The sequence below is a fragment of the Ammospiza caudacuta genome, chromosome 6, assembly GCF_027887145.1.
Source record: "Ammospiza caudacuta isolate bAmmCau1 chromosome 6, bAmmCau1.pri, whole genome shotgun sequence".
NCBI lineage: Eukaryota > Metazoa > Chordata > Aves > Passeriformes > Passerellidae > Ammospiza > Ammospiza caudacuta.
In genome coordinates this window covers 44,087,115-44,112,297 of record NC_080598.1, presented here as the reverse complement: position 1 = coordinate 44,112,297, position 25,183 = coordinate 44,087,115, and the positions used below count along the sequence as shown (strand labels likewise).

General features: G+C 45.0%; 1 protein-coding gene across 1 annotated transcript; it reads left to right on the top strand.

Annotated features, from left to right (window-relative positions):
* Nucleotides 1–8,809: 8,809 nt before the first annotated feature.
* On the top strand, nt 8,810–15,710 carry ZDHHC22 (zinc finger DHHC-type palmitoyltransferase 22). Its single transcript, XM_058807624.1, has 2 exons — nt 8,810–9,368; nt 13,470–15,710. Exons 1-2 carry the CDS (start codon nt 8,810–8,812, stop codon nt 13,733–13,735), a joined length of 825 nt encoding a protein of 274 aa, XP_058663607.1. The 3' UTR covers nt 13,736–15,710.
* The last annotated feature ends 9,473 nt before the right edge of the window (nt 15,711–25,183 follow it).

Genomic DNA, 25,183 nt, shown 5'->3' with positions numbered 1-25,183 from the left:
GTGCAGCTGTGTCTCCATGTGCCAGCCTGTCCCCAGCACCCCGCCGGTCGTTCCCCAGGATGTGACAGACTCACCTGTCACCCGTGGCTCCGCAGCTCCTCCCCGGCTGTGTCGGAGCGGGGCCAGCAGCAGCTGGAAAGCGGGCAGGGGCCGGGTGCCCCAGGAGGTTTGGCGAGGAGGGTGGTGCCGGAAGGGTGCCTGGGAAGTGCCTGGGAAGCAGTGCCCCCTGACCCTCTCATCCCGGCCATCACTCCAGCCTCTCTGCTGGATCATTCTGATCCCAGCCGCCCATCTTCTTTCCAGCTTTCGCATCACACCAAAATCCCCTCCATCCCCCTATCTTCATCTCTTCCATTCTTGTTTCCCAGCTCCTTTATGATCTGTCCTCCACCTCATGCCTGAATTTCCTCTGCCTGAGCTCTCCACAGGGCTCTTCTTGGCCCTGGTCCCCTTGAACCTCCGAAAAAGTGACCTTGTCCTTGCTGTCCAGTATACAACCACTGCAGAAGATGCCTCCACCCGCTCCAGTCCTTTGGGATAGCTCCCTTTCCCAAGCTGTGAGTGAAGCAGATTCTGGCTTCTGCTTCTGGCATGCATTTTGGAAACCTAGCTGCTGGCTGTGCTTACCTCAAATCCAGCAGACAGGAATCTGAGAGAAGCAAGTGAAGACAAGTCTGGAGACAGTCCCAGTCTCACTGTTATGGAACTTCTCCCTTATATTTACTCCTCATTTTTCTATTTCCTCCCTTAGCTCCTCAGTGGGTCTCCAGGTAGGTATAATTCCCCCTTCTTCTTGCTATTTACACTGTGATCCTCAGTAGTTATCCCCTACAGTCCTCCCCTGAGGAGAGCCACTGCTTCTCCAGTGAAGTCCTCTGGTTTTCCTCACTCAGTCACTACCTCTGCAAGTAGGGAGAATATGACTGAAGCTGTTGTTCCACAGGAGACACCACAGTGGCTCTGAAGTCCTTGGACTACCATTGGCCTTTGGATGTACCCTGAAGCTTGGGGATAAGGGAAATTACTATCTGACCATCTGACACATGCATGCTCTTTCTTCTGGCAGACTCATATGAAGCTGACCTTGTTGCAGTGCCATTAGCTTAACCTTAGTCTTACTCAAAGCAGTGCTAAGGTCTTCATTAGTTTGATACTGAATACACCAGGAGATTCCTGGAAACTGCCAAACCCATGATCAAATCATGGCTTTCTTTTCCTACAGCTGAGAAAAGAAAGTCACATCTCAATTATTTTTCCTTGGCTCATCTAGGCAGTAGATATTCCTAGAACAAGGTTTACCCTGCAGCCCTGCCTAGCCCAGAGGTGATATTGGCCTCAGGGGCCTGGGCTTTGCTCCCAGCGTTTGTAGGGATAGCTTGCCCATCCCCACCCCCATAATTCTGGCACAGAGAAAGAGTTGCCTCCCCTGAAAGTCCAGGTCACATGGGGGCTGGGAAAAGGTGAGCATGGGGCTGCCTCCAGCCTCCTGAGAAGAGGACATAGTTCTGCCTCTTCTTCCTAAACAGTACTTTGAATTTCTTCTCTTAAAGTAAGCAGATTGGCTCCAGGGAAAGATGCTATTCCTCACCAGAGGGACAGAGAGCTGCCCAGAGCATGCCCTGGCTGGTGATGGCACTGAACAGGTACCTAGCTCAGAGCTGCACAGAATGCACCTTGACTAGGGGATCAGAGTGGGAATCCCCTCCTTATGGGCACCTGACTGGCAGAGATAATGGCCCTTCTTCTGCACCAAATCTGGGGCTTATATGTGTGCTTGGAAAGTGAAGTGCCTGGGCTCAGGTCCTCCTAAATCTGCCATGGTTTGAACTCAGTGTCTTTCATAGCAAAGGATGCGATGGGATAGGATGGGATGGGACCATTTCCTTCAATGGAGCTGGGCAAGTTTATGTGTTGCACATGGGGACAAAGAAAGCCAAGAAACAAGATGGTTTGACTTGGCATTGAGTGGCTGATGGCCTGATCTCTGCTCCCAGTGCTGCTAGTGCATCTTTTGTAAGAGATCATAAATGAAATCTGCAGCCACTGGGATGGGTGGAAATGAAGCGGGCAGAGTCTGGCCCTCTGTGCAGCAACAGTAAAAATCAGTCAGTTAAAATCATTTTCAGCTGCAGTGTGGCTGGGTGGCGGTCATGTGCAGTACACCTAGTGCACTGGCTGCTAGCTACCATTTTTGACGAGCAAAAATAATTGAGGAACTGCTTTTACAGACCCAGTGGAGGGGCATCTTGATAGCAGAGGCAGCAGCCATGTGACAGTGGGGAGAGAGATTGCTTCTCCCAAGAGCACTGCTGCAGCAGGCAGGAGGATTAATCCAAGTCTATTTTCTGGAATTGATTTAACACTGTGTTCATTTATCTGCAGCTCTGCTGAAACATTTCATATTTCAGATCTGATTTCAATGTTTCCAAGGCTGAAAGGCTTTTTTCTCTAGGGAGGAGCAGTTCTACAAGAGAACAACAAGTAGGAGCCCTAGGGAAGCAGCAGAGGGAAGGAATATTTTATCTTTAGTAACTGGTCATTTCCATTTTGGAGGCAGTGAAAGAAGAACCATCTGGTGTGTGCTGAATATTCACTACTTAAACAATGACTTGGTTATGAATATGTGCATGTGTTATTGTTATTTATTATTATAGGATTCCCTAGGTGTGCTTGATACTTCTCAAGCAGAAAGGAAGACCAGGGCTCCTGCATCTTGATGTGCCCAGTATAAATTTAACACAATGCTCAAAGCATCCAGTGATGGCAGACAAGGGTTGGACAGCCAGCTGGGGATGAGAAGGAAGATGCCAGACCTGTGACAAAGGGCAGTGCACAATTTATGGAGCAGTAGCTGCTTCTACTGACAGAAGATTGCTTCAGAAGGCCGTCCTCACATATTAATGCCTGTTAGTTTGGGGCTTAATCCTCCCTTGCAATGAACACCATTTACATTTATTCATTTCATTTTCTACTCCTTAAGAGCTCTGCTCCTGCAATGTCCTGCCTGGAAATGATGCAGAATGTCAGGAACCTTGCTCCAATAACTTTCCATGATAGTTACCTTGGAGTGATGGGTCTGCTCAGTTGGCTTGAGCATTATGGCTCAGGAGCTCCAAATCAGTCAGCTGAGACAAATGTTTTTAGAGATGTTTTATTGTGTACTTTACCTGATAGCAAGAAGAGTCTCATCAAGTGGCACCATGACACCTTGTTGTCAGGATATGACATCTGGTGCTGAGGATGTTGGGAATTCGAGATGACCCTGACACCTGGAGAGGATGCTCAGAGTTTTGCAGGAACAAAATGCCTGAAGTACTTCCCCCTCTCTTGTCCTTCTTTTTCTTTCCACTACTGGAGCTTTTCCATAGGGTGTTTTGCCACAGCATTCAGCCATTCCTCTGGTGCTGAGACAGTATTATGGGCAGGGTTTGGTGGAGGGAGCAGCTGTAGGCACTGGAAGGGAAGAACCTTGATTCTCTTAGGGGAAGAATTCCCACACTATTATGAGGACAGAGTTCAGGGGCATTTGCAAGGCCAGGGGGATGGAGGAGAGAATGGACCACAGTCAGGGACAACAACCCTGGCCTGGGTTTGGGCCCAGGAGTGCCTTCCCTCCCACAACACTCCCTTCCCACCTATCATCAACATTTTCTCTTCCTGCTGTTGTGCTCTGGCACACTGAAATTTACTTGACTGCAAAAATTTGTTTCCTGACGCCATCAACAAGCAGCAAATGAATGAATGAATGTTGATTTTTGCAACAGCTTTCCTCACACAGCAGGGCACACCGTAAATTGTGGCTTAGAGCCCTTTTGTCACACAGGCTGTTTCTCCATTGCATGGGCCAGCTAGAATGGACCAGAGCATCATGAACAATGTGGTATCCCAACTCCTTGGAAATGTGTTACCATCTCTTCCTTTGTTAATGAACATCCTCCCTCAGCACAACTGAAGCAGCTCAATGAGCAATCTACATAATTTAAAACCCAGCTGCCTAAAACCACACTGTTGGTCTGCCTGAGCTCGGTGCTGGATGCCCCTCTCAGGTGCTTGTACAGCAGGATCAATATCCCAGGACCTTTGCTCTTTCTTTCAGAGGTTTTTGAACACAATCCAAGTAGTACTATTTAAGGACTTGGATGGCTTCATCCAAGGAAGACATGATAGCCACTTTCAAGTCTGTAAGAGACTGCAGTGAGGAAAGGATTTTTCTTTCTCTGAACCTACTGGGATAAGGACTAAGACCTTAGACTGCTGCAAGGGAGTGCCACATTATGCATAGAATGAATAAGAAGAAAGTCTGAATGAATAAGAAGTAGCTGAATGGAATGCCTGGATGTGGTGGAGAATCTCCATCATTTGAGATCTTCAGGACTTTATCAGACTTTGTCTGCAAAGGACAGCTAAACTTGAAACAAGGGTATGGAAAATTGGGAAAGACGATTGAGTTGGTCTCTGAAGGCCATTTCTCACTATGAGTAGAAGCTTAGCGTTAGATTCGCGTTTATGGAAGATCAGATCCTGAAAACCTGTGTAGTATAACCCAGAACTGAATGGGGAAAGGGCTGAGCACCCTTTTGCTCCCAGCATTCATGCCTCCACCTAGGCAGGTCAGCATAAAGACATGCTGTATTTATTGTGTTGCTAAAATGAAGACGTTGGGCTGACCCTGTTACTTTTCTTGGCCATTCAGCTTTACCTAAAAAGAGGAAACCTCTCCAGACACTGTGGGTATTCAGATTTTGAAGGCAAACTACCCAGAAAATGAAAAATCAAACCAAACAAGAAACTACTTCATAAAACTTGCAGTTAAGTGATAATTTAAATCAAGAAGCACCTGGTTTACCACAGAGAGAACTCATTTCTTTGAAAATGACACAACAAATAGCAGAGGTTAAATTACTCATTCCAGAGAAAAATCACTATCAGACTGTATCTTGAAAAATAAACTAATGATGTAGGCTAAGGCAAGGCACCTTTTGAGATGGAAGAAATGATACATAATTTGGGATGCAATTTAAAGTGAAACCTTCAAAAATGTTGGGCAGACTGTACCAGAGTGTGGCATCAACTGGAACAGTATTTTATTCTGTTTGAAATCTCTGAGCACAAAGAATTAGAAGATCTGGGTACAAAGCTATGAAAACTGTCATCTGCCAGTCATTATCAAGTGTAGCCCAGATGATTGAATGGGAGGATGGAATCACCAGCTGGCTGACAACTGATAGATTCTGTCAGTGGTTTCCTACCCTGCTTGCTAAAGGGACATATTGGGAAAGAATCCACAGTAGGGAAAGTCCCTCCACACAATTGGCCAGCAGGGAAGAGTGGAGTGGTGACACAGAATCACCAAGGCTGGGGTGAGAGAGGGTCTGGCTGTGGTATGCTGTGCTAATTTCTGGAGAAGTCTGCACAGTAGGTAATGAGAACAATAAACTGTTCTCACATGTGTTTCTTATGCCCAGCTGCCAAGTTCTTCCAGACAAAGGCAGATAGCATAACCCTTGCCATACTCAAAAGACAAGAAAATCTTGACACATGGGTGAAGTGATTTTACTTACGGTTGAAAAGCAGAATGGGGAAATACTCCATCTCCTGGATCACAACCAGACCCAGAGAAGAAAAAGGGAGAAAATATTTTTGAGTGTCACACACCCAAGTTGTCTCATGTGTTGATTTTACAGCAGGAGAAAACCCAGTTCATGCAGTACATGTTGTTACTTTTAAATCCCTGCTCCAAATTAACTACTGTTCCCATTTTTTGCCTACTTCCTGTGCTAATCTCCTTGTTTACCCATCTCTCTCTTATATACACATGCATAGGCAAATTCATCCCCAGTCAACTTCTCCCCCATTCTGCAAACAGCTCATAATATCAACACAACAGCACTGAAAGAGGATATTTTGCTATATTGTTAAATATGAATCCACTATTTTGACAAATCATAAGCATCAATGTGCAGAAGAATTTTAATGAGAGTGTGGGGAATAATCTGCCTCACATCTTCCATTCCAGTGGAAACCAGATTCCCTTCCCTTCCCTTCCCTTCCCTTCCCTTCCCTTCCCTTCCCTTCCCTTCCCTTCCCTTCCCTTCCCTTCCCTTCCCTTCCCTTCCCTTCCCTTCCCTTCCCTTCCCTTCCCTTCCCCGTTTTGGCTACAGCTTTGATGTTCCCTATGCAGGCAGGCTTAATGTCTTTCATGAGATGCAGTCCTCTCAGTCGAGAGTCTTTCATGACATGAAAAGACTTCTCTGTAATTTTCTTTTTTTATTATTATTTTGATGTAAGCTGTTAAAATATGGAGAAAACACTGTCTGATTATTTAAAGATAAAACTAGACTGGGTCATGTATCTCTATTGCAAGGCTCAGTCTACTTTAAATTGATGAGTTGAGGGAATATTGGAGGATTTTTATTCTCAGTAGTCGTGACAGGAGAATGAGGGAGGTGGGAGTGAAAACTAGATCTGCTCTGAGCAGCTTCCCCTTCAGTTCTGCCAGAGGTGTCTCTTAGCTGCTCATCACTGCAGATCCAGTGCCTACAGGATTGGTTTGCACTTGCTTGTGTTATTGCCACTGCTTTTCTCAGAAATGTCGAACCATTAAGGTTACCTGGGAGAAAAGTTATTTCTAATGAAGAGCCCTTGAGCACTTGGTTGCTGTCATCACCTTCCACGCTGGTGCACGTGCAGGAGACAGGCACAGCCGCTCTCTTCTCCAGTCTTCTCTCCCTAGAAACTGAGACGTGAAACACACTTTCATTTTGCCCTGAACCTTCAGGCAAAGGGAGAGTCTCTTATGGAGTTGCAGAGTCTGTGCTGAGGGACTGGCCAGTATACCTAGGACCTAAGATTATATAAAATGCATTTTTCTTTGACTTTTCACCAGTGCAGAGTTTGTCTCCAGGGACACAGCTGCAGCCCAATAGCCCTCTTCTCCCCCCTTCTCCTGTCATAGGTGGCTTGTCTGTGGAGGGAGACAGGGAGACAGCTCATGAGAGCTGGGAGGGTGCAGCACGTAGGTGTGTAGGAGAAGGAGAGGCCGTGCACAGAGCCTGTGTAGACAGTAAAAGGAGAGCGTGGGTGGGCAGGGGGGTAGAGGGTGTGTAGCTGTCAGAGAGCAAACACGCGTCTGCAAAACTTCTGCCAGCACCAGGCTACTGCCCAGGCACCACCTGCCCACATCAAAGCCTTTCCTGCTTGTGTATAGGGAGGCTTTGAACCTGCAACGACTCCCCCCCACATTTCCCCTTGCCTCCAGTGCTGGTTCCAACTGGGGCAGCTTTGGGGAGGCACAGGGACACAGAAAACTCACCTTGCCTCCCTCACCCACTCTGTGGAGAGGAATGGTGCTCTGCGGGCTGGAGGGGCAGAATGCCTCTTCCCACCCTTCTGCTCTCCACGTGGGAGTTGTGAGAGGCCCAAGAACACCTTTCTCTTCTCCTGGGGCGGGTTGTGCTCGGCGGGAGGCGGACGGAGCTGCTGCAGGTGCGGCTGGTGCTGAAGGGACAGCTACGGGGAGCCTGGCCGGGGCAGGAGCACGGGGAGGGTCGGGACGGGAGAGCCCCGGACAGGAACGGGACGCGGGAGGGAGATATGGGGAGGGAGGGAGAAGGAGAAGTCCGTGGTTGAAAAGCACAGGGACAAGGACAGGAACAGGGAGGGACACAAGGCACTGGACGGAGAGAGACAGACAGAGGGCAGGGGCAGAGAAAAGAGGGACAGGAGAAGAGCAGGAAGGGAGAGGAAGAACAGGGCAGACTCCGGGCGCACTCCGGCTCGGCTGCCGCGGGGATCTCACTCGGCATGGCCGGCTGTAGGAGCGGCTCCGCCGGCGCCACACACGCCGGTACCGGGCGGCTCCCGGCGCGCCTGGGGACAAGGGGACTGCAAGGTGGCAGCGGGCAGCCCGCAGCGCCGCGGGGCCGAGTGGGTCCGGGCCGCCGGGGCTCTGCAGACACCGGCGCTGGGGACTCCTTGCGGCTGCCGGCGCGGGCGTGCTCGGGGCACCCGCACCGCCACCCAGCTCGCTGCCCGCCGCCTGTGCCCCCCGGGCTGCCCTGCGCCCCGAGCCTGCAGGCTGAGCCCCGCGGCCGGGGTGACCGCCTGCCCGGCGGGGATGCGTCCTGCCCGGCCACAGCTGCGGCTGCAGCTGCGGGGCTGCTCCGGCTCGGCAGCCGAGCGCCGCAGGTTGCATCCGGACAGCACTTGACCAGCTGTTTTGTATATTTTCTAATTTCGTGCAGAACGGGGCAGCGGTCGTAGAGGTAATCTGTAGATCCGTGGCTTTAAGGGATAAATTAGAGCACTGGATTTGATCCGTATTGCAGTGGATTAGAGCAACCTCTCCCCCCTCCCCTTCTCCTCCTCCCACCCCTCCTTTCCAATTCACTCCCCCCTCCTCCAGCACCACCTTTTTTCCTCTCATGCAATACCAAAACTGACCCTGCCTGGCAGAGAGACTGCTAGGCGAACAGAGCGGTGCTCGCATCGCCGGCACACCGCGGGAGCCGCCTCTCCCCTGCAGCCGCTGCAGCCCCTCCGGGGCACCGCTGCCGCAAGTTCCCCCGAGGCTGGCGCCGGGGCCGGACTGTCTCCTCCGGGAGCCGGGGAGCGGTCGCTGCCCACGGGCTGTCCCTTTGCCCCGGCCCGGCGGGGGCCGTGGGGCGGCGGCGAGGGAGAGCGGCCCCCGGAGGGCATTTCCCGAAGGCAGCGGGGCCGGGACCCGGCAGGAAATGGAAGGATGAAGTGTGCAGCCGGAGCGGTGATGTTCCTTCTCTCCTTGCTTTCCCCTGCAGGAACGTAATCCGCAATGCTAGTTCTCAGGTTGCTCAATGTTGTCGCTCCAGCCTACTTCTTGTGCATCTCCCTAGTGACCTTCGTCCTCCAGATCTTTGTCTTCATCCCCAGCATGTTCAGAGACCCTTCCACCACCCCACTTTTCTCGCCTGCTCTGCTGCATGGGGCCCTCTTCCTCTTCCTCTCAGCTAATGCCCTGGGCAACTACGTCCTTGTGATCCAGAACTCCCCCGAGGACTTGGGCAAGGACTTTAACTTGGGCAAAGGAGCCGAAGTGGCAGACTGGCTGGATGGAAGCAGGTCCCCTGGCTCAGCCTTGCCCGGCACTCACTTCTGTAGACTGTGTTCCAGAGTCACCCAGAGGCATGACCACCACTGTTTCTTCACAGGGAACTGCATCGGGAGCAGGAACATGCGAAACTTCATCATGTTCTGCCTCTACACCTCCCTGGCTTGCCTTGACTCCCTGGTGGCAGGCATGGCTTACATTTCTGCTACACTTTCCATGTCCTTTGCGGACCCACTGGCCTTCCTCACTCTTCTGCCTCACTCCATCAGCCAGTTCTTCTCAGGTAAGGACTCCTTGCTCAGAGATGAGGAGCATGTTCCTCCTCCAGGGCTCCTGGGATGGGGGGACCTGATCTTCCTTGGATAGTCATCTGTGTGGAGGTGTGGTATGGAAATGGGCCAGAGGGGCAATTGGCCTTCTTAGGAGGCTACAGCCAGCCTTTCCAAAAGACTTCACCTGAAATAGAAGCTGGGACCTGCTCCAGGTTACATCCATAGCTACATTCCCAATGCATTAGGCTCTGGAATATGCCTCATAACCAGCTTGGTGGTGATAGAATAGAGCTATCTGTTGTTCAGGACATGTGTTGTAATTAGACAGAGGAGATGGATTTTATTGCAGGTATGAGGGATCTTTTGCCTGTCCTACAGGTAGAGGTGGGGGTGGTCCTGTAGACTTTTGTGCCCTACAAATCTGCAGGTTCCCCATATCCCAGCAGGTATATCTTATCCAGGTCTACTCACTCCCTCCACTGTCACCCACCTCCTGCCTCCTGGCAGTGCAAACTTACTGAGATCTTTTCATCCTTCCAGCACAGGAGAATTGGGGTTTAGGCAACAGAAACCAAGAGAGGAGTTGATGTGACATGATTAGGTACCTGTCTTGTGACCCCAGTCTGAGACACAAGTCCACAGAGAGCCATGGGAAATTCTCTGTGCTGCTTTTTGCAAAGGCTCCACACCAAAAGCAAATACATCCTTCTCCTTGCTTCCATTCCTTACCCTTCTTTCTACTTCTTCCCCCTCTCTCCCTGCCTTTCTGTAAATCTCCACAACCCTTCTCCTTCCCTCTCCTAATTTTGCTCCCATAACTCATCCTCTGTTCTTGCAGAGCAAGAAGCCTTGGCTCTTCACCTTTCACAGACCTTCAAACTCTCCAGCCTCAACCCTTTCTTTGTCCAAACCCAAGAGTTAGACAGATCCTAACCTCAGAGAAGGGATTATGCAGACAGCCTAGACTGCTACTCTGCCCTGAGAGCGGCTGCAGAAAATTTTTGTCTCCCATCTATGAGCTCCAGCCTCATGCACTTACATCAGCTTTTACTAGACTAAAATAGGTAGCCCATATATTTTAGCTTTGCAGGTTCAGCTGAACTCTGTAAGAAGGGAGTCTGTTTTGGCTTGTGCATTGTCACCAGAAGTGTTGATTAAGATCTGAGTGCGAAGACTCCAGTGCTGGGAATACAGGAGCCAGAGAGGCCCTAGCTTGCTTTTCAGATTCCAGGCTGGAATGCCATCTGAAAACAAACAAATATCTCTCTGCTTGGCAAATTTGCAGATTTGTCATGGTAATCACTGAAAGACAATAAACAAGAAATCCTGCCATGACACTTTTATGGAATAGTTTTTCCAACTAGAAGAATTTTTTGTAAATAATATTGCATGAGCTTTACTAGCATTAAAAACACTGGGAATGATTTTCCCGTGTGCCTAAGCTCTGCTCAGCACAGCACTCTGGGAGGGGGAGCAGGGATATGGGAGGAGATTATCAAGGAATTAGTTCTCTCTGACTCTGAGGGCTTGTCTGCACAGTGATGGGTCCTGGCACATATTTGCAGAGACACTGAAGCACCCCAGCTCTGGTGGCAGCAGCTGTGGCGCCAATACAGCCCGTGGACAGTGTTTGAGTGGGACACAATGGGTCTGGATGCAGAGCTAAGAGCCAGAACACCCTTGAGAGGCAGCAGCTTCCAGCAGCTCCCACCAAACCCCCAGTTTTGCTGAGAACTGCTGCCTCACACAGCAAGATACAGGCATGTGGTGTCTTGATTGCTTGGGAGGAAGGGCCCACTGGGTTTCTACCAGTACATTTAACCTCCATTTCAGGAGAGAAAATCACAGTCTTGAACAGTTACCTGGAAGGGTTGCTCACACAGTATTTTTCAGCTAATGTTATTGTTACTTAAGGGTTGTTGTATCATCCAAACAGAGAACTGTGACAGCAGGGAAAAAACTTTATCTTTCTTCTTCTCCATCATGCCCACTGTACTGCAGAAGTAGTAAAGGAGGATGAAGGGTTAATCTGCTGGTTTTATGTCAACTAAGTGTTCCTGCTTTCATGCTGGGAAAGTTTTCAGCTGGCTCATTCTGCCCAGACTGTACTCAGGCGTGGATTTCAGAATCTGACCCAAAGTCGATAACTACAGCCTACAATACAGCTTTTCTGGCATGGATAGTATAAGGCAATATAACCTTGAGATCAGACTGGATCACTTAGAGAAAAAAAGAATCCAAGGCTAAAAGAGACTGTGGGGATCAGGGGCAAATGGAGAGCACTATTGTAAACACATTGTATTGGACCACACAAAATAAATTATAGAAGATGCTTTATGTAGGTAGCCTGAAGAAATGGTTTAAAAAATGCTGTCTCTGGAAAGGATGGCTCAGAGATGCTTAATATTTTCAAAGGGAAACAGGGATAATTACTTCCTGAATGTTGAATTTCATCAAGTCAGATAAATAAAGCCTACAGGTGCCTTGCAAAGGATCTAAAGAAAAGGTCTCTCCCCATATCCCATCTGGGTATCAGCTGTAGGAAAAAATAAATATCTGTCACACTCTGGTCCAGTATAAGATGAACAAAGAATCCAGTATTTGGCTCTGGGCTTCTTACCTGGTAGATTAAGTTATTCTGACAGAATTGGTATGAGGATTTGTCATTATCCTAAGGGGCTTGTTCTTCTCTCACTGTGTTGCATACGGAGCCCACTGAGCTGAATGGGATCTAATAAGAAGGGAAAGATGACATTGCATTTAGGGAGAAAATGGAATGATTCCTGCACCTTTTTCAAGTGAAGACAGTCTTTGAAAGCTTGAGGCTGTAGTCAGTGTCCTTACAAATTATCCTCAGAGGAGCCTGCCCCAATCTCTCACTTACAGCACTGCCAGGTGGAAAAGATGGGACTCTCAGATTGCAAAACTAGGTGATACCACCTAATCCAGCCTTCTGCATATCCAGTGACCCTTCTGTTGAACTTAAAACCTGAAGCACCCATGTACCTCTTTTGGGCAGCACACCTCTATTGTCCAGGCAATCCCTGCTCTATCACAGCTAGTCTTATGAGGCTCATGGTCTTCCAGAGGAACAGAAGCATGTGAGAGTTTTTTTATTTCTAAACCTTATAGGAACCAGTGAAAAGATATCAGCTATTTATACCAGTATTGATACACATTTCATTTCCTTTGTGTAAATAGGCCTGTGTGTAAATATGGGTGTTTAATAATATACCAATATGCACAAAATACGTGCATAAACATCATATGGGCACACAGAGAATTTTATATTAATGGGTTTAGCTCTGCTTACACACTGAAAGGTCACTCAGTGACACCTGCTGTTATACTAATATTTTCCAGAAGGAGTTCTAAAATCATTGTAGAGGAAAGGGCCTACAGAATATTTTTATTCAAATATATTCATCACCAACATATACTAAAACCCCCCAGTTGGATTAGGAGCTTCAGATATTCAAAGTATTTTGAGTATTCTAGCAGCAGCTAATGAAAGGAATTTGGAATGTATTTTAGAAAGGTTTCTGTTTCTTTCTTGTATTCACATGAAAACTGCCTTGTTCCAAAGGTAGGAAAGCCATTATTGATTTATTTTTCTATTTTAACATTTTATAGAGAGAGAGAAAAAGAGAAATCCAGAATATTTCTGCCTTGTGTTAATACAAACAGTAAGGCTTCTTAGAAGGATCAACATGCTGTAGGGTCCACTTGTCTTTTCAAAATCCTAGAAATCTCTGATGAGTAGGTAAGTCCTTAAATAAATTAATTATTGTTCAGAATAGTGCTGAAGTCTTACAAATATGCTTTACTTCTGGCTGAATTTGTCCCTGTAATCTAGATCCACACATAAACAACAAAAGAAGAAGTGTACAAGAGACCACTGTCATTTGAGTATTTCTGGGGCAGGTCCATTAATCAGACACTATGAAGGAAATAATTTAATACAGTTAGAGCCACCAGCCTGTCTTGTTCCTACCTCCCCACTTGTGGCCAGAGGAAACGGCTGGTTTGTTGGTTCCTGGGGCTGTGTTAACTGCTTGTGGGGTGTGTCTAAGCACTTTCTTTTATTGTCCTCCCTCCCTCCTGGTTTTCAGGAGCTCTCCTTAGCTCTGAGATGTTTGTGATCCTCATGCTCTACCTCTGGCTTGGGATTGGACTGGCGTGCGCCGGCTTCTGCTGCCACCAGCTGCTGCTGATCCTGCGCGGACAGACGCGGTACCAGGTGCGGAAGGGAATGCTGGTGAGAGCCCGGCCCTGGAGGGACAACCTGCAAGAAGTCTTTGGCAAGAAGTGGCTGCTTGGACTTCTCATCCCTGTGCAGAATGTGGAGAGTAGCTACCGTAGGCAGAAAGAGAAATAAAATCCCCGTGTGTGTGTGCATCCCACGCACACAACACCTTCCCTGCTCTCTCCCACTGTCTCCTGGATCACTACAGAGCTGGGCTACTCCATCTCTTGGGATTGCAGTCGCTGTGGGAGGAAAGGATGGGCTATCAAACAGAATAAATTAAGCATATTTACATGGAAATCACAAACCATGTAGATGAGATGCTCCAGCTTAGTAGTCACATCACTGCACCTGCATAGGTGGCAACAGCCTTTGAACTAGCAGAAAACTTAGTCAGACCCTCCTGTGGCTTCCTGTCAGAATCCCTCAGTCCCCAGCCCTATTAGTTACCCTATATAGTCTTAAAAAACTGCATCAGGAGCCTGGGTTGTTGTGGAAGACTGTAAAAATGGTGTCTAGTCTTAGGGAGGTTTTTGTGGAGTGGCTCTTTGGCACTTATATACATTAGGTAACTTCACATGAGAGCATCATTGCAGAATTGTTTGGACAGTGATCTCAGGTACATGGTGCCGTTCTCAAGATTGTCCTATTCGGGGCAAAGAGCTGGATTTCAATGATCCTTGTGGGTCCCTTCCATCTCAAGATATGATTCTTGATTCACAATACTGACAAGCCCTTAATGACAGAACTGCAATGCAATCAAGTTGTCCTAGGAACAGGCTATGAACATGGTTAATGCATCAGATAAACCTGCTCTCCACAGGCTAGAAAATAAGGAGAAAAACAAAAAGAAATGGACAATTTCTCATTTCTGTTATTGACCTGTTCCCTATACAATGATAGGTCAAGACTGTAGCTGTGCTGCTTATTTTTAGCAATTCTTTGTCCAATGACAGAGTCTGGGAAAAGCTGCCCTTCTGACAGGGAGCAGCAAGCAGATAAATCATGGTCAGATGGAGGGACAAGGAGAGGAAACCACAAAGGTGAATGAAAATGTGGTGTTTGAGAAGCTGTGTGATGAGACAGGCTATGCATACCTGTGAGAGAGACAGAGGGAAGCGTGGCCACACAGCAAGCACTTGGGAGGGTGCCAGGAGCGTTGCTGCTGTGTCAGAGCCCTGATGCATCACCCTCTCACAGGGAACACCTGCACCATTAGGGCTGTGAAGTGTTCAAAATTCCAGAAAACAAGGCAGTTTTCCAACCCATCAGGGCACTTCATTTTGCACTAAAACAAACAGAAAAATGCTTTTCTCAGACATCCCTGCCACACTTTAGTTACAGGCTCTCCAGGGCAATTCCCTCTCGCATTGCTGCAGAGGGGTAAAATTATCCATGTTATAACTCCATTAAGGGTGTTAATAGAATTACTACAGGGATTAATCAACTTCATGTGTCTGCTGCTTTTTAGCTGCAGCAGCAGCCCATTAGATCAGTGCTGAGATCCTGTGCTTACAGATGTCTTAACAAAGGATACCACAACATCTCTACCAGGGTCAGAGCACTGGATTCCCCAGCAGCTGCAAGAGAGAAGCCTCTGCTTTGGCAAACTGCATCAGCTTATGTGGGCTGGGTAGGAATCCATTGCTTCTCTTTAATAGGCTGAATGGGAGTATGCTGACAAGCCATGAAAAATGTTATTTTTCCCTCAGAAAGGCTCTTGGTGCGTTCCTGGTAGTGGAATGCCCCTTGCTTTTTATCCTTGAGTTTCTCACAGGCCAGAATGGAGTCACTCATTTCTATAGGCTTTGTAACCATCTTTGACTACTTTACACTTGAATACACGTTTGAATCAATAACAAACAAAGTATATTGTGATGAGCAGAATAACCTTGAAAATATACTGGAAAAACCCTTAGCTAGATAACTAAAACACGGAGGATATACATCCTTCCACACTGTGTGTGTTCGCATGAACACACAATTGTTTCTGTGGGTAATATGATGTATTTTCTCTAACAGTGAAAAATAAAAGGTATTCTGATTTTTTACATGAGCTGTATTGTGCTCTTTGACAGTTAGCTGTCATTAGCTGTCTCTATACATTTGTTACAGCATACACACAGATGTGTCAAAGGAAGAAATTAGGATTTGTTTATTGGCTTTGCCAGTAATTCATCATGTGATTTTTGACAAGTCCTTTCATCCTCCCTACTTTAATGTAATGACCAATCTAAAAACGCATCTAATAACCAATTTGCAGATCTATTCTAATTTCTATTTAAAAATTACACTACCAAAATCATGCCTTGTCAACTCAAAGCTATGGGAAAATTAAGCTATTATCATCACCCACAAACAACATCTCAGCATAAATTTTTCCTTCCTGTCAATTGGTGTCAAGGTGAGCAGACAGTCACCTAGACACTGGAACCAGAGCCATCTCATGCCATACACTTTGTCTTGGAAGGATTATTCTTGTTCCACAGACTCGCTGATCCAACTTCTCCCCTTTTGTAGACTTAATGACAATAAGCTTTCAACATTTCAGCTAGAAGCCACCTTCCACCAGCAGAAATTATGTTTTGACATCTCTGCCCTCTGCTTTTGGCTTTTGAGGGACACTGCAGTCTTGGGCAGCTTATGGCACTTGGCACCTGCTGCCACAGTGCCTGGGCTGTAAAGCTCCTTAGGGCTGCACACTGAGAAGGGCAAAACAACTCAGGTTTCAGTGGGCCACTCTGCAAGGACAGATTCTATCCCCTACAACATTAGTTGCCCATGAAGCCTGCTGCCTCTTCACATCAGGGCTGGATCATACCTGGCCCGTGTCAGGGTTACAGCTGTCTGCCCTTACCACAGAATTTCAGTCCTTGCAGAAGCACAGACAGATCCCAGTTTGAGTCACTGCAGCACAGTCATGCACAGCTATGCTTCGTGTCAGACACCTGTGTTACTGGCTGGAAATTGCTGCATCACCATTTTATGCAGCTAAATGGTTCATTTGCAGCAAACTACTGGATTTCAGCAGTTGTGGTGGGACTTTCAGATGGCCACATCCTTTACAGTTAATATCCTCTGGGATGGAAAGAGCTATAAAAATGTAACACTAGATCGGCCCTGTATATTGGCTTATTACTCTGCTTATTCCAAAGTGTGCAAACTGCCCTGCTTGGGGTAGTGGTCCTGCAGGAACAGTTAAGAGTATTCTTTAAAATAAGTCAGCTGCCTGACATCCCTTTCTTGTCATACTTCTCTATACCTACATAAATCCTTGGTAAGAGAATGTAACAGGGCTCAACAACTGTGAATAGAACCTTTGCTCCTAGCCATGATTTATTAAATGAAGGCTGAGCTCAATGGCAATGTCACAAATTCTAAATCTGTTCAATGACTCTAAAGTTTTCTAAGGATAAATAATAAAAGCTTCTCATCTTCTGTACTTAAAGAGTCATTACTTACTATTTGCATTTCATAACATAGCAGCTGCAATAGCAAATATATTTTGGAACATGATTTCTTGTGACAATGTCTAAATACTTGCAAAGGTTTTAAAAATAAAGCACTTAGGCTTCTCTGGCTTTGGAAAATCAGATGACCACCAGATTTCTTCTCTGGTAATGCTAGTGGCTGGAGTAAAAGCTCCCTGTTGCTAAAAACCTTGCACAGAAACCACAGACATTTGCTTAGTGGCTTGTCTATTTTTAAGTGGGATTATCTGAAAAAATGGTGTCGCCTCTAAGGTCTCAGAAGTCTTTGCAATGGCAGTATAGAGGAAATGAGGGGATGCAACTCTGAAGTAAACCAGAAATCAGTTCTTATGCACAGTAAGAATCTCATAAAAAGTAAGTAGTGCATGGTGTTCCTCTCCATACTGCACTGCTGGGCAGCCCTGAAGGCCTGCATGCCACAAGGTCTGCATTAGATATCCTCAGAGGATGTAGAGTTAAAATGTAAAAGTAATAAGGCACAGGGAACATAGGAGAAAAGATGACGTGAAATAGCATTTATCTTAAGAAATAGCCAGCTCAAGGGAGATGATCACAGTCTAAAAATACTTTCAAGGAGACCGACTGAATGAATGCGAAGACTCATTAACTGAAGGGATATAGCTGGAGGAGGACAAGCAGTCCTGGACTGAAAGAAAAGCTGAGGTCGAAAGCAATCAGAGAAAGTGGCCCCAGTGAGAGCAGAAGTGATTTGGTGTGCATAGGGATGATGAGAGCCATCAGGCAGTATGAGGTATGACAACAATTTCAAGTTCATTGATTGTTGGCTGAATGGACATAAAGAAAGTTAATCCCTTTCTGATCAAAAAACTTCAAAGCCCCAGCAAAGCCAAAAGGGTTTTTCTTTCTTGAACAGCAGATTATGTTACAAGGAGGACATGCATGGATAAAAACCATAAGCAGCAACAGCAGAGCCCATATAGTTCTCTTTGAGTTATTTAAAGACAAGACAGAGCTATTATAGTTGGAGTAAAGCAATGACCTACTTGTGCAATACAAATGAAGGGAGAAGAAAATTTAAACCTATGTGGAGTCTCTGTGTCCTGCCTGATACTTAAACCTATGGGAACGTGTTAGACCACAAACAGCAAGATGGTCTTTAATAATGACATATCCAGATGTGGGTTTTTTGATTTTCCAGCTCTTTTCTGGAAAGCCTGGGGAATAAAGAATCCTTGCAGATTATACCAAAAGTCAGCAAACATGGACCGAAGAGTGCTTCAGTTCTCTTATGGAGCCGTCCTGGCAGCAGCCTTGTCTTCATTATACCAAAGAACTTTTAGCATTTGTTGTCCTGCTGAATCTAACCGGCGAGTGATGTCAGAGCTCCAGCATGCCAGTCCCATGTCTCTTAAGATTTTTGGGGCCAGATTTTTCTAGTCTCCTTAGATGTTTACAAATAAAAATTTTAAGTTCTCAAGTGTGTAGTGGGTTGATTCTGGCTGGACACCAGGCACCCACCAAAGCCCCTCTATTACTTCCCTCTGCATCTGGACAGGGGAGAGAAAATATAACTAAGAAAGGGTTCATGGGTTGATATAAGGACTTGGAGAGATCACTCACCAATTACTGTCTTGGGTAAAAGAGATTCAAACTGGGAATATTAATTGAATTTATTACTAACAAAATCAGAGCAGGATGATAAGAAGTAAAATAAATTTTAAAAACACCTTCTCCTCACCCCTCTTTTCCCTCCTTCCTGAGATCTACCTCCTCTCCCCCAAAGCAGTGCAGGGAGATGGGAAATGTGGGTTATGGTCAATTCATCACTCGTTATTTCTGCTGCCAACCAGGGACAGGGGTCCCTTCCCTGCTGCAATGTGAGGTCCCTCTCAGGGGAGACAATCCCCCACAAAATTCTCCAGCATAAGTCCATACCATGGGCAACAGTTTTCCATGGACTGCTGCAACATGGGTCCCTCTTCCACAGGATACAGTCCTTTAGGCACAGCCTGCTACAGTGTGGGTCCCCACGAGGTCTCAAGTCCTACCAGCAAACCTGCTCCAGCATGGGCTCCTCTCTCCATGTGTCTGCAGGTCCCTGCCAGGAGCCTGTCCCAGCACAGGCCTCCCACAGGTTCACAGCCTCCAATCAGGCATCCACCTGCTCTGCTGTGGGTCTCTGCCACAGGCTGCAGGTGGATCCCTATAGCCCTATGGCCCTCTGTGGGCTGCCGTGTGACAGCTGCCTCACCATGGTCTTCACATGGGCTACAGGGCAATCTTGGCTCTGGCACCTGCAACACTTCCTCCCTCTGCTCCCCTTGGTGTCTTGCAGAGTCATTCTTGTCATGTATTTTCACCCCACACTTCTCTGACTGCAATTACATCTGCTCAACACCTTTTTTTTCTTCTCAAATATGTTATCCCAGAGATGTTACTGTAATTCCTGATTGGCTCAGCCTTAGTCAGCAGCACATACACCTTGGAGCTAGCTGGCATTGACTCTGCTGGACATGGAGGAAGCTTCTGGCAGTGTCTCACAGAAACCACTCTGTAGCCTCTCCACTACCAAAACCTGGTCCTGCAGACTCAATATACAGTGTCATACACTGTTTGCACAGTGCCTCATTTAACAAGTTACCAGTCACCTTAATAATTGTTCCAGAGTTCCTATCAATTAAAAATAAATGGAGTATGCTGATCAGTTTACTTCACAAGAGGCAAGGCAGGGGCAATAGAGGCAAGGCTGAGCCCTTAAAGATTCTTCAAGGCATGCAAAAATTCCATTCATTAATGAACTGCGATAGATTAGAAGCCATCTGAAATTATTTTAAAAATTTATACTGTCTCAAAAGTCAGTACTTAGAAGTCCTGGTCCTTTTTACCTTAGGCTCTGACAAATCCCAGCATCTCTCCAATAAAATTGTGCAAACTCTGTAAACACATGAAAGCAAGCAGGACAGAAGCTTCATAGATGAAGACAATAATGAAAACACTCAGTCCTGCAGGTAGCAGAGATCTGTATCTCAGACCAGGAGAAAAGATTTGAGCATATTCTTAGCTTCTAGCATAGACATAATCCCATAACTGCAGCTGCATTTCTCACACCCTTCATTTTATTAATGTGTTTTCCAAGTACGCTGGTTAGACTGCAGTAATCAATGACTTCCAGCACTGCATTGAGGGCATTTTTCTGACTTCAAATATTGTATCTTTTTAGATAGAATAATGTGACGTCTGATAAGTCTCCAGGCTTTTGACTCCAGTTTCATATGTAGCATAATTACATTTACATGAAGAGGTTTACATGCTGGAAAGGAAAATTGCATGCATGGGCATAAATTATTACATGATGGAGAGGCACAACAGACATCTGTTTAAACCACAAAAGGTTTTTTTAGTGTCACACACAGCCAGCTATCACCCTATCCTTTCCTCTAACCTTATCAACCTTGAGATATTTATAAATGTTTCCCTGCATAGGCATAGAAGTAGAGATTTTAGTCATCTATATTTTTTCCTTTCAGTTTTCCAAACCATAAGAAAACACTCTCTATACTCACTTGTGGAAATACATTAGGGAAATTAACCCAGTGAGTATGTAGTTTAATCTATTAACATTAAACAAAATGTAGGTTAGTATAACTACACAAATGCTCAGCCTTTAGAAAATCTAGCACCAGAACCATGGTAGCTCGCAGCCATGACTTGTTGTTCCATTTCTTATTCAAGGAGCTTGAAGCACTTTTGAGTAGGGAATAAATTTTGCTTTTCTCATTTTACAGCTGAGAAGATAAAAGTGCCTTCTACAAGGGGAAACAAGAGACTGAGCCTGGGGCCATGTCAATTCTAGCCATATGTTATTGTTTGAATTATTTAATGCAGCAGTACCAATGCCAGTGCCAAGTGCTTCTGAGGTGGGTGTGATTTGTGGGATTAAAGTGACAAATTTAAGACTACAGCATATTTTTTGGCTGGAAGAGAGGAAGGAGCACTCAATGAAAGCATCAAGTTAGTTCCTCTTCATCACCAAGACACATTTCAGCTTATATATCTAAAAAAAAATGGGGAAAAAAATCTTTGTGCTTAAAAATAGACTTTTAAAAGGAAACCTGGAAAATTGGCCTACTGTGTGGACAGTTACATTGAAATCTATTTTTACACATCTGTGAGAAAAATCTTTGGTAGCATTGGTGTTCAGTATTCTTTTCCTTTCCCTTGCCTTTGTTCTTTCTCCTTTACTAACAGCTGCCACCTACTTATGGCATTAATTTTGTGGAATTTACTTCATCTTTTTCCACTTTCCTCTTGCCAAATTGCCGAGATTTTAGGTATCAGCCATATGGCAACCAGTCCTTCACTCAAAGTTCTCTTATTTTATCTTCTACCTGATGTGACAATTTAGACGGTAGAAAAGCAATGGAAAATTACAGTGCATTGACAATGGTGTGTGATTTAAAACAAATACTTTCTCATGCCAAGGAAATACGGAACATTAATAGTAATCTCTAAAGCAAGACTGAGAGCTGATGCTACACATTGTAAATATTGCATTTTCATCAAGATCTTTTTTGAGTTAACTAGAAAGAGACTGGGGCAAATCTCAAAATAAGGAAGAAGTTGAAAAGCATATGTTAGACAGTCAATACTCTTGGCACTTGTAGAACATTAAGTGTGAACACAATTGCCAGTATCAATTTCATGCTGTTGCGTCTGCCTAACTTAGAGAAGTTCTCACCTGGAGCTTGAGTGCCATGGAAATGTATGAAGATTCAAGAAGAATTGAGTGCTGCTATACTTGTTCTCATCTCAAACAGAAAACAATCTCAGGCAAATTGAGGCTTAATTTTAATTATATTTATATTTTGAAGGGGCCTAAGATGGATGCAATAGCCCATTTACTGAAAAATTATGTGTTAAGGACTGATCTTACATCAGAACAGGGTGTGATAAAGAAATTACAAAAGCATGTCCAAAGATAATCTAAGCTGTGGAGGACAATGGAGTGTTTTCCTCCCTTCCCCATACTAATATGAGAGGTAGGCAGTGACTTGTTGTTGTCATTATATTTTTAGAGATAGTGAATGTCTGCGTGGCTACTGAGTGCTTGGTTGTTACTGAGCTGATTACCAGAGCAGTGAGATGAAGCAAGAATGTGGCACTCCTCTGAGGCATTCATCTGCAGATGAACAGATATCATAATGTGGAAACAGAGAAGTGGTATCAAGGCATCCCTGGCCCCCTGGAATGGAAGGCATCCATCTTCTTCCACTCACCCAACAAAGCTCACTGATACACATGCCACATCAGATGGCTCGAGTATCTCAGGCTGGTAGGTGTTTAGATGCTGAAGAAGCAGTGGAATTTGAAAAACAACAAGCCTTAGAAACTGCAATTATCCTTCCCATAACTCCAGTGGCTCCAGGATCAGGCAGAGGCAGTTCATCACTCTGCTTCTCCTAACACCACTGCTTTAAATTTGGCTGCGGAAAAAATTGAATGGGGTAACAATTTTAACATGCAGGCACGTTTGAACTTTGCATCCCAGTCTTTCAAGGAAATAGAGGCTTTGGCCATGAGGTGCATGTTCAGACTGCCCAGCTTGTTTCTGAGCTGCTAGAAGGTAGTCAGGACCATTAGTTTATTTGTGCACCAACATCTCACTCTCAATGTCAACACCTGTCTTAACTACAGTCTCTCAAGATTCTCTACCCAAACACTGCTACTGCACAGGACCAGGAGCACTACAGCAATAGACCTCAGTGCAGTTACTTGCTTTCCTCTGTCCCAGTTTGGGTTGGCTGCAGCTCCCACTATGCATCTGGAGGCGTTTCACTATTTAGATGATTACCATCAAGGTCAGACTTTCATCCTTGCACAATAAGGATCAGTTTGCAATTAAATGTTTTGGAATGCTTTCTGGCCATTTATCACGCAACTAATCTCAGCAACCCCCTTTCACAATGCTCTAAAAAAGCATTAATGTGTAAGTGTTCTACAAGCATGGTTAGTGATAGGATGTTAAAGAGTGAAAACCATTTTCACTTTGATACAGACTATCCTCTTCTGACTTCTGAGCCTGTTTGGATAGGTACAACATTATCATTTGCATGGGAGATAATATTTAGCAAGAACACAAAACAATAGGCATTGCTAACATTCACCCCAGGTAAAACAGCTTTGCCACTGTCCAGTCGTATTTCACACTTTGCACACTAAACGCTGCTCATTGCACTGCACTGAACTCTGCCTCTGTAGCAAATGTAGAACAGGACCTATCCGGAACCATAATGTTCTATGCCAAACAAAATCATTGATTTTTTTTTTTTAAGCTAGATTTTTTAAGGTGAAAAAATGGTATTTGCACTGACTAAGCCAGCAATCTTCTCAGGGGATGCTGTTTTATCCCCACTTACTTGGGATCTATTCGTCTCCTCTGCCATTGCAAACACCTGAGCAGTTTTGATTGGCTATGTGGGCTTCTGCATCATCAGCCTGAGGTGGTGGAACCACTCATCAAAGTTGGGGTCCTGTTTCTTGTACAACCCAAAACAATGCAGGTGAAGGCAATGAAGGTTTACCTCATTTCTTTAGAGAAATAACATCTTCCCCCTTTCCCACAGTCCAGACTTACTTCCATAGTGCTTGAGATTCACTGAAAAATGAATGCTAACACTGAAAAACAATTGAGCTTTAAGCCAAAAGACTTTTTCATTAAAAAAAAAAAAAACACCTGAGTTTTTCACTGAAAACATACAGATTTTTCAAGCAGTCCTATTTGTTAAAAACCACTAATGATTGGTTTTCTGTCTGTTACTGGATTTCTTAGTCCTGGCCTAAGTATGTGGCCTAAAAAAAATCCATACTACTGTATGGAAAAACAATAAGATTGTGTTAAGTGAGCATGGTAAAGAAGCATTTCAGTTCTCATTAACTAAATTAATTTAATCACAATAAGAACATGAAGAAAACAATTAAGAATTTGATGAAACTCCCCTTTTGGCCCTGGAAAGTCCAGTTCCTCAATTTCTTAATATGTTTGAGATGCAGAAGAAATCTTTGCTGGCAGGGCTTCAATTCAAGATAAAAATTATAATGCTGCAGTGCACAATGGCAAAAGCATTTCACAAAAATTCCTGTTGAGCAATTAGAAAAAAGATGCATTTTTCCCCTCAGATCATAAGAGTAGCTTGATTTTAATTTCAAAAAGTAATTCAGAACATTTCAAACAACAGTTATTATGCATTTTAAATTAAGCAAGTCTGAATAAGTTGTGACTGAAAATTTGACAGAGCCGATTAAGAAGCTGTCTGGACCACCAATAGTATTTAAATGGATTTCCCACTTCTAGGAAAGATTTCAGCAGACTGAGGTGAGGAAAGAACTAATACAGCATCAGCTTTTCAGTAAGTAGGTAGACTAATTTAAATTGACATAGCAGGAAACAGAAAGAAAATAATGGAATAACCCATAATTTTTGATCATTCCAGAACATAGAAAGCAAAACTAATTGAAATTAACAAAGCTTACAAGAAATAGGGCTGGTCAGATAAAATTGACTCCTTATATTGATCAGCTAAAATTCAAAATTGGTTGAAAACAAAGCCAACACACACAGTATTTCTATTACTGATGGGCATTTAAAAGTGTGCCACACGACAGACTGAAGCCAGATTTATACAAAATTAAGTGTCTGGTATGAAATGCATGGTTTCTGCATTGTATACAGACATCCATTAAGCACAATTGTCTGTTCTTATTTTAAAAATTCCTTCTTTACTATAACATTATTTAACATTGTTTTCAGTAATTGAAATACAAGATAAAATTACCTTTCAAATCTCATCTAAAGATGTAAAAGTTTCAAAGGAGAGAAGCAGAGAAAACTAATGAATACAACTGGCCACTTCCTACAACCAGCTTGCTTTGTTTCCTGGCTGCAAACTGCATTCAAAGGAATGTAGAAACACACAGGGGTTCACCAACCACAGGAGCAACAGGCGCAGGGACTATTTATATGTCAAATCTGATGTCACAGCCAAGGCTGTTATAAAAATGAGGTAGAGGAGCAGTAGATAGAGTTGATACTATACAATTCTTTTAGCAGTCCTGCTTTGCTATTAGTGCC

Coding starts and splice junctions, on each gene's coding strand:
- ZDHHC22 (XM_058807624.1), top strand. CDS start 8,810: ATGCTAGTTCTCAGGTTGCTCAATGTTGTCGCTCCAGCCTACTTCTTG. Junction 9,369..13,469: donor CATCAGCCAGTTCTTCTCAG/GTAAGGACTCCT, acceptor CCTGGTTTTCAG/GAGCTCTCCTTAGCTCTGAG.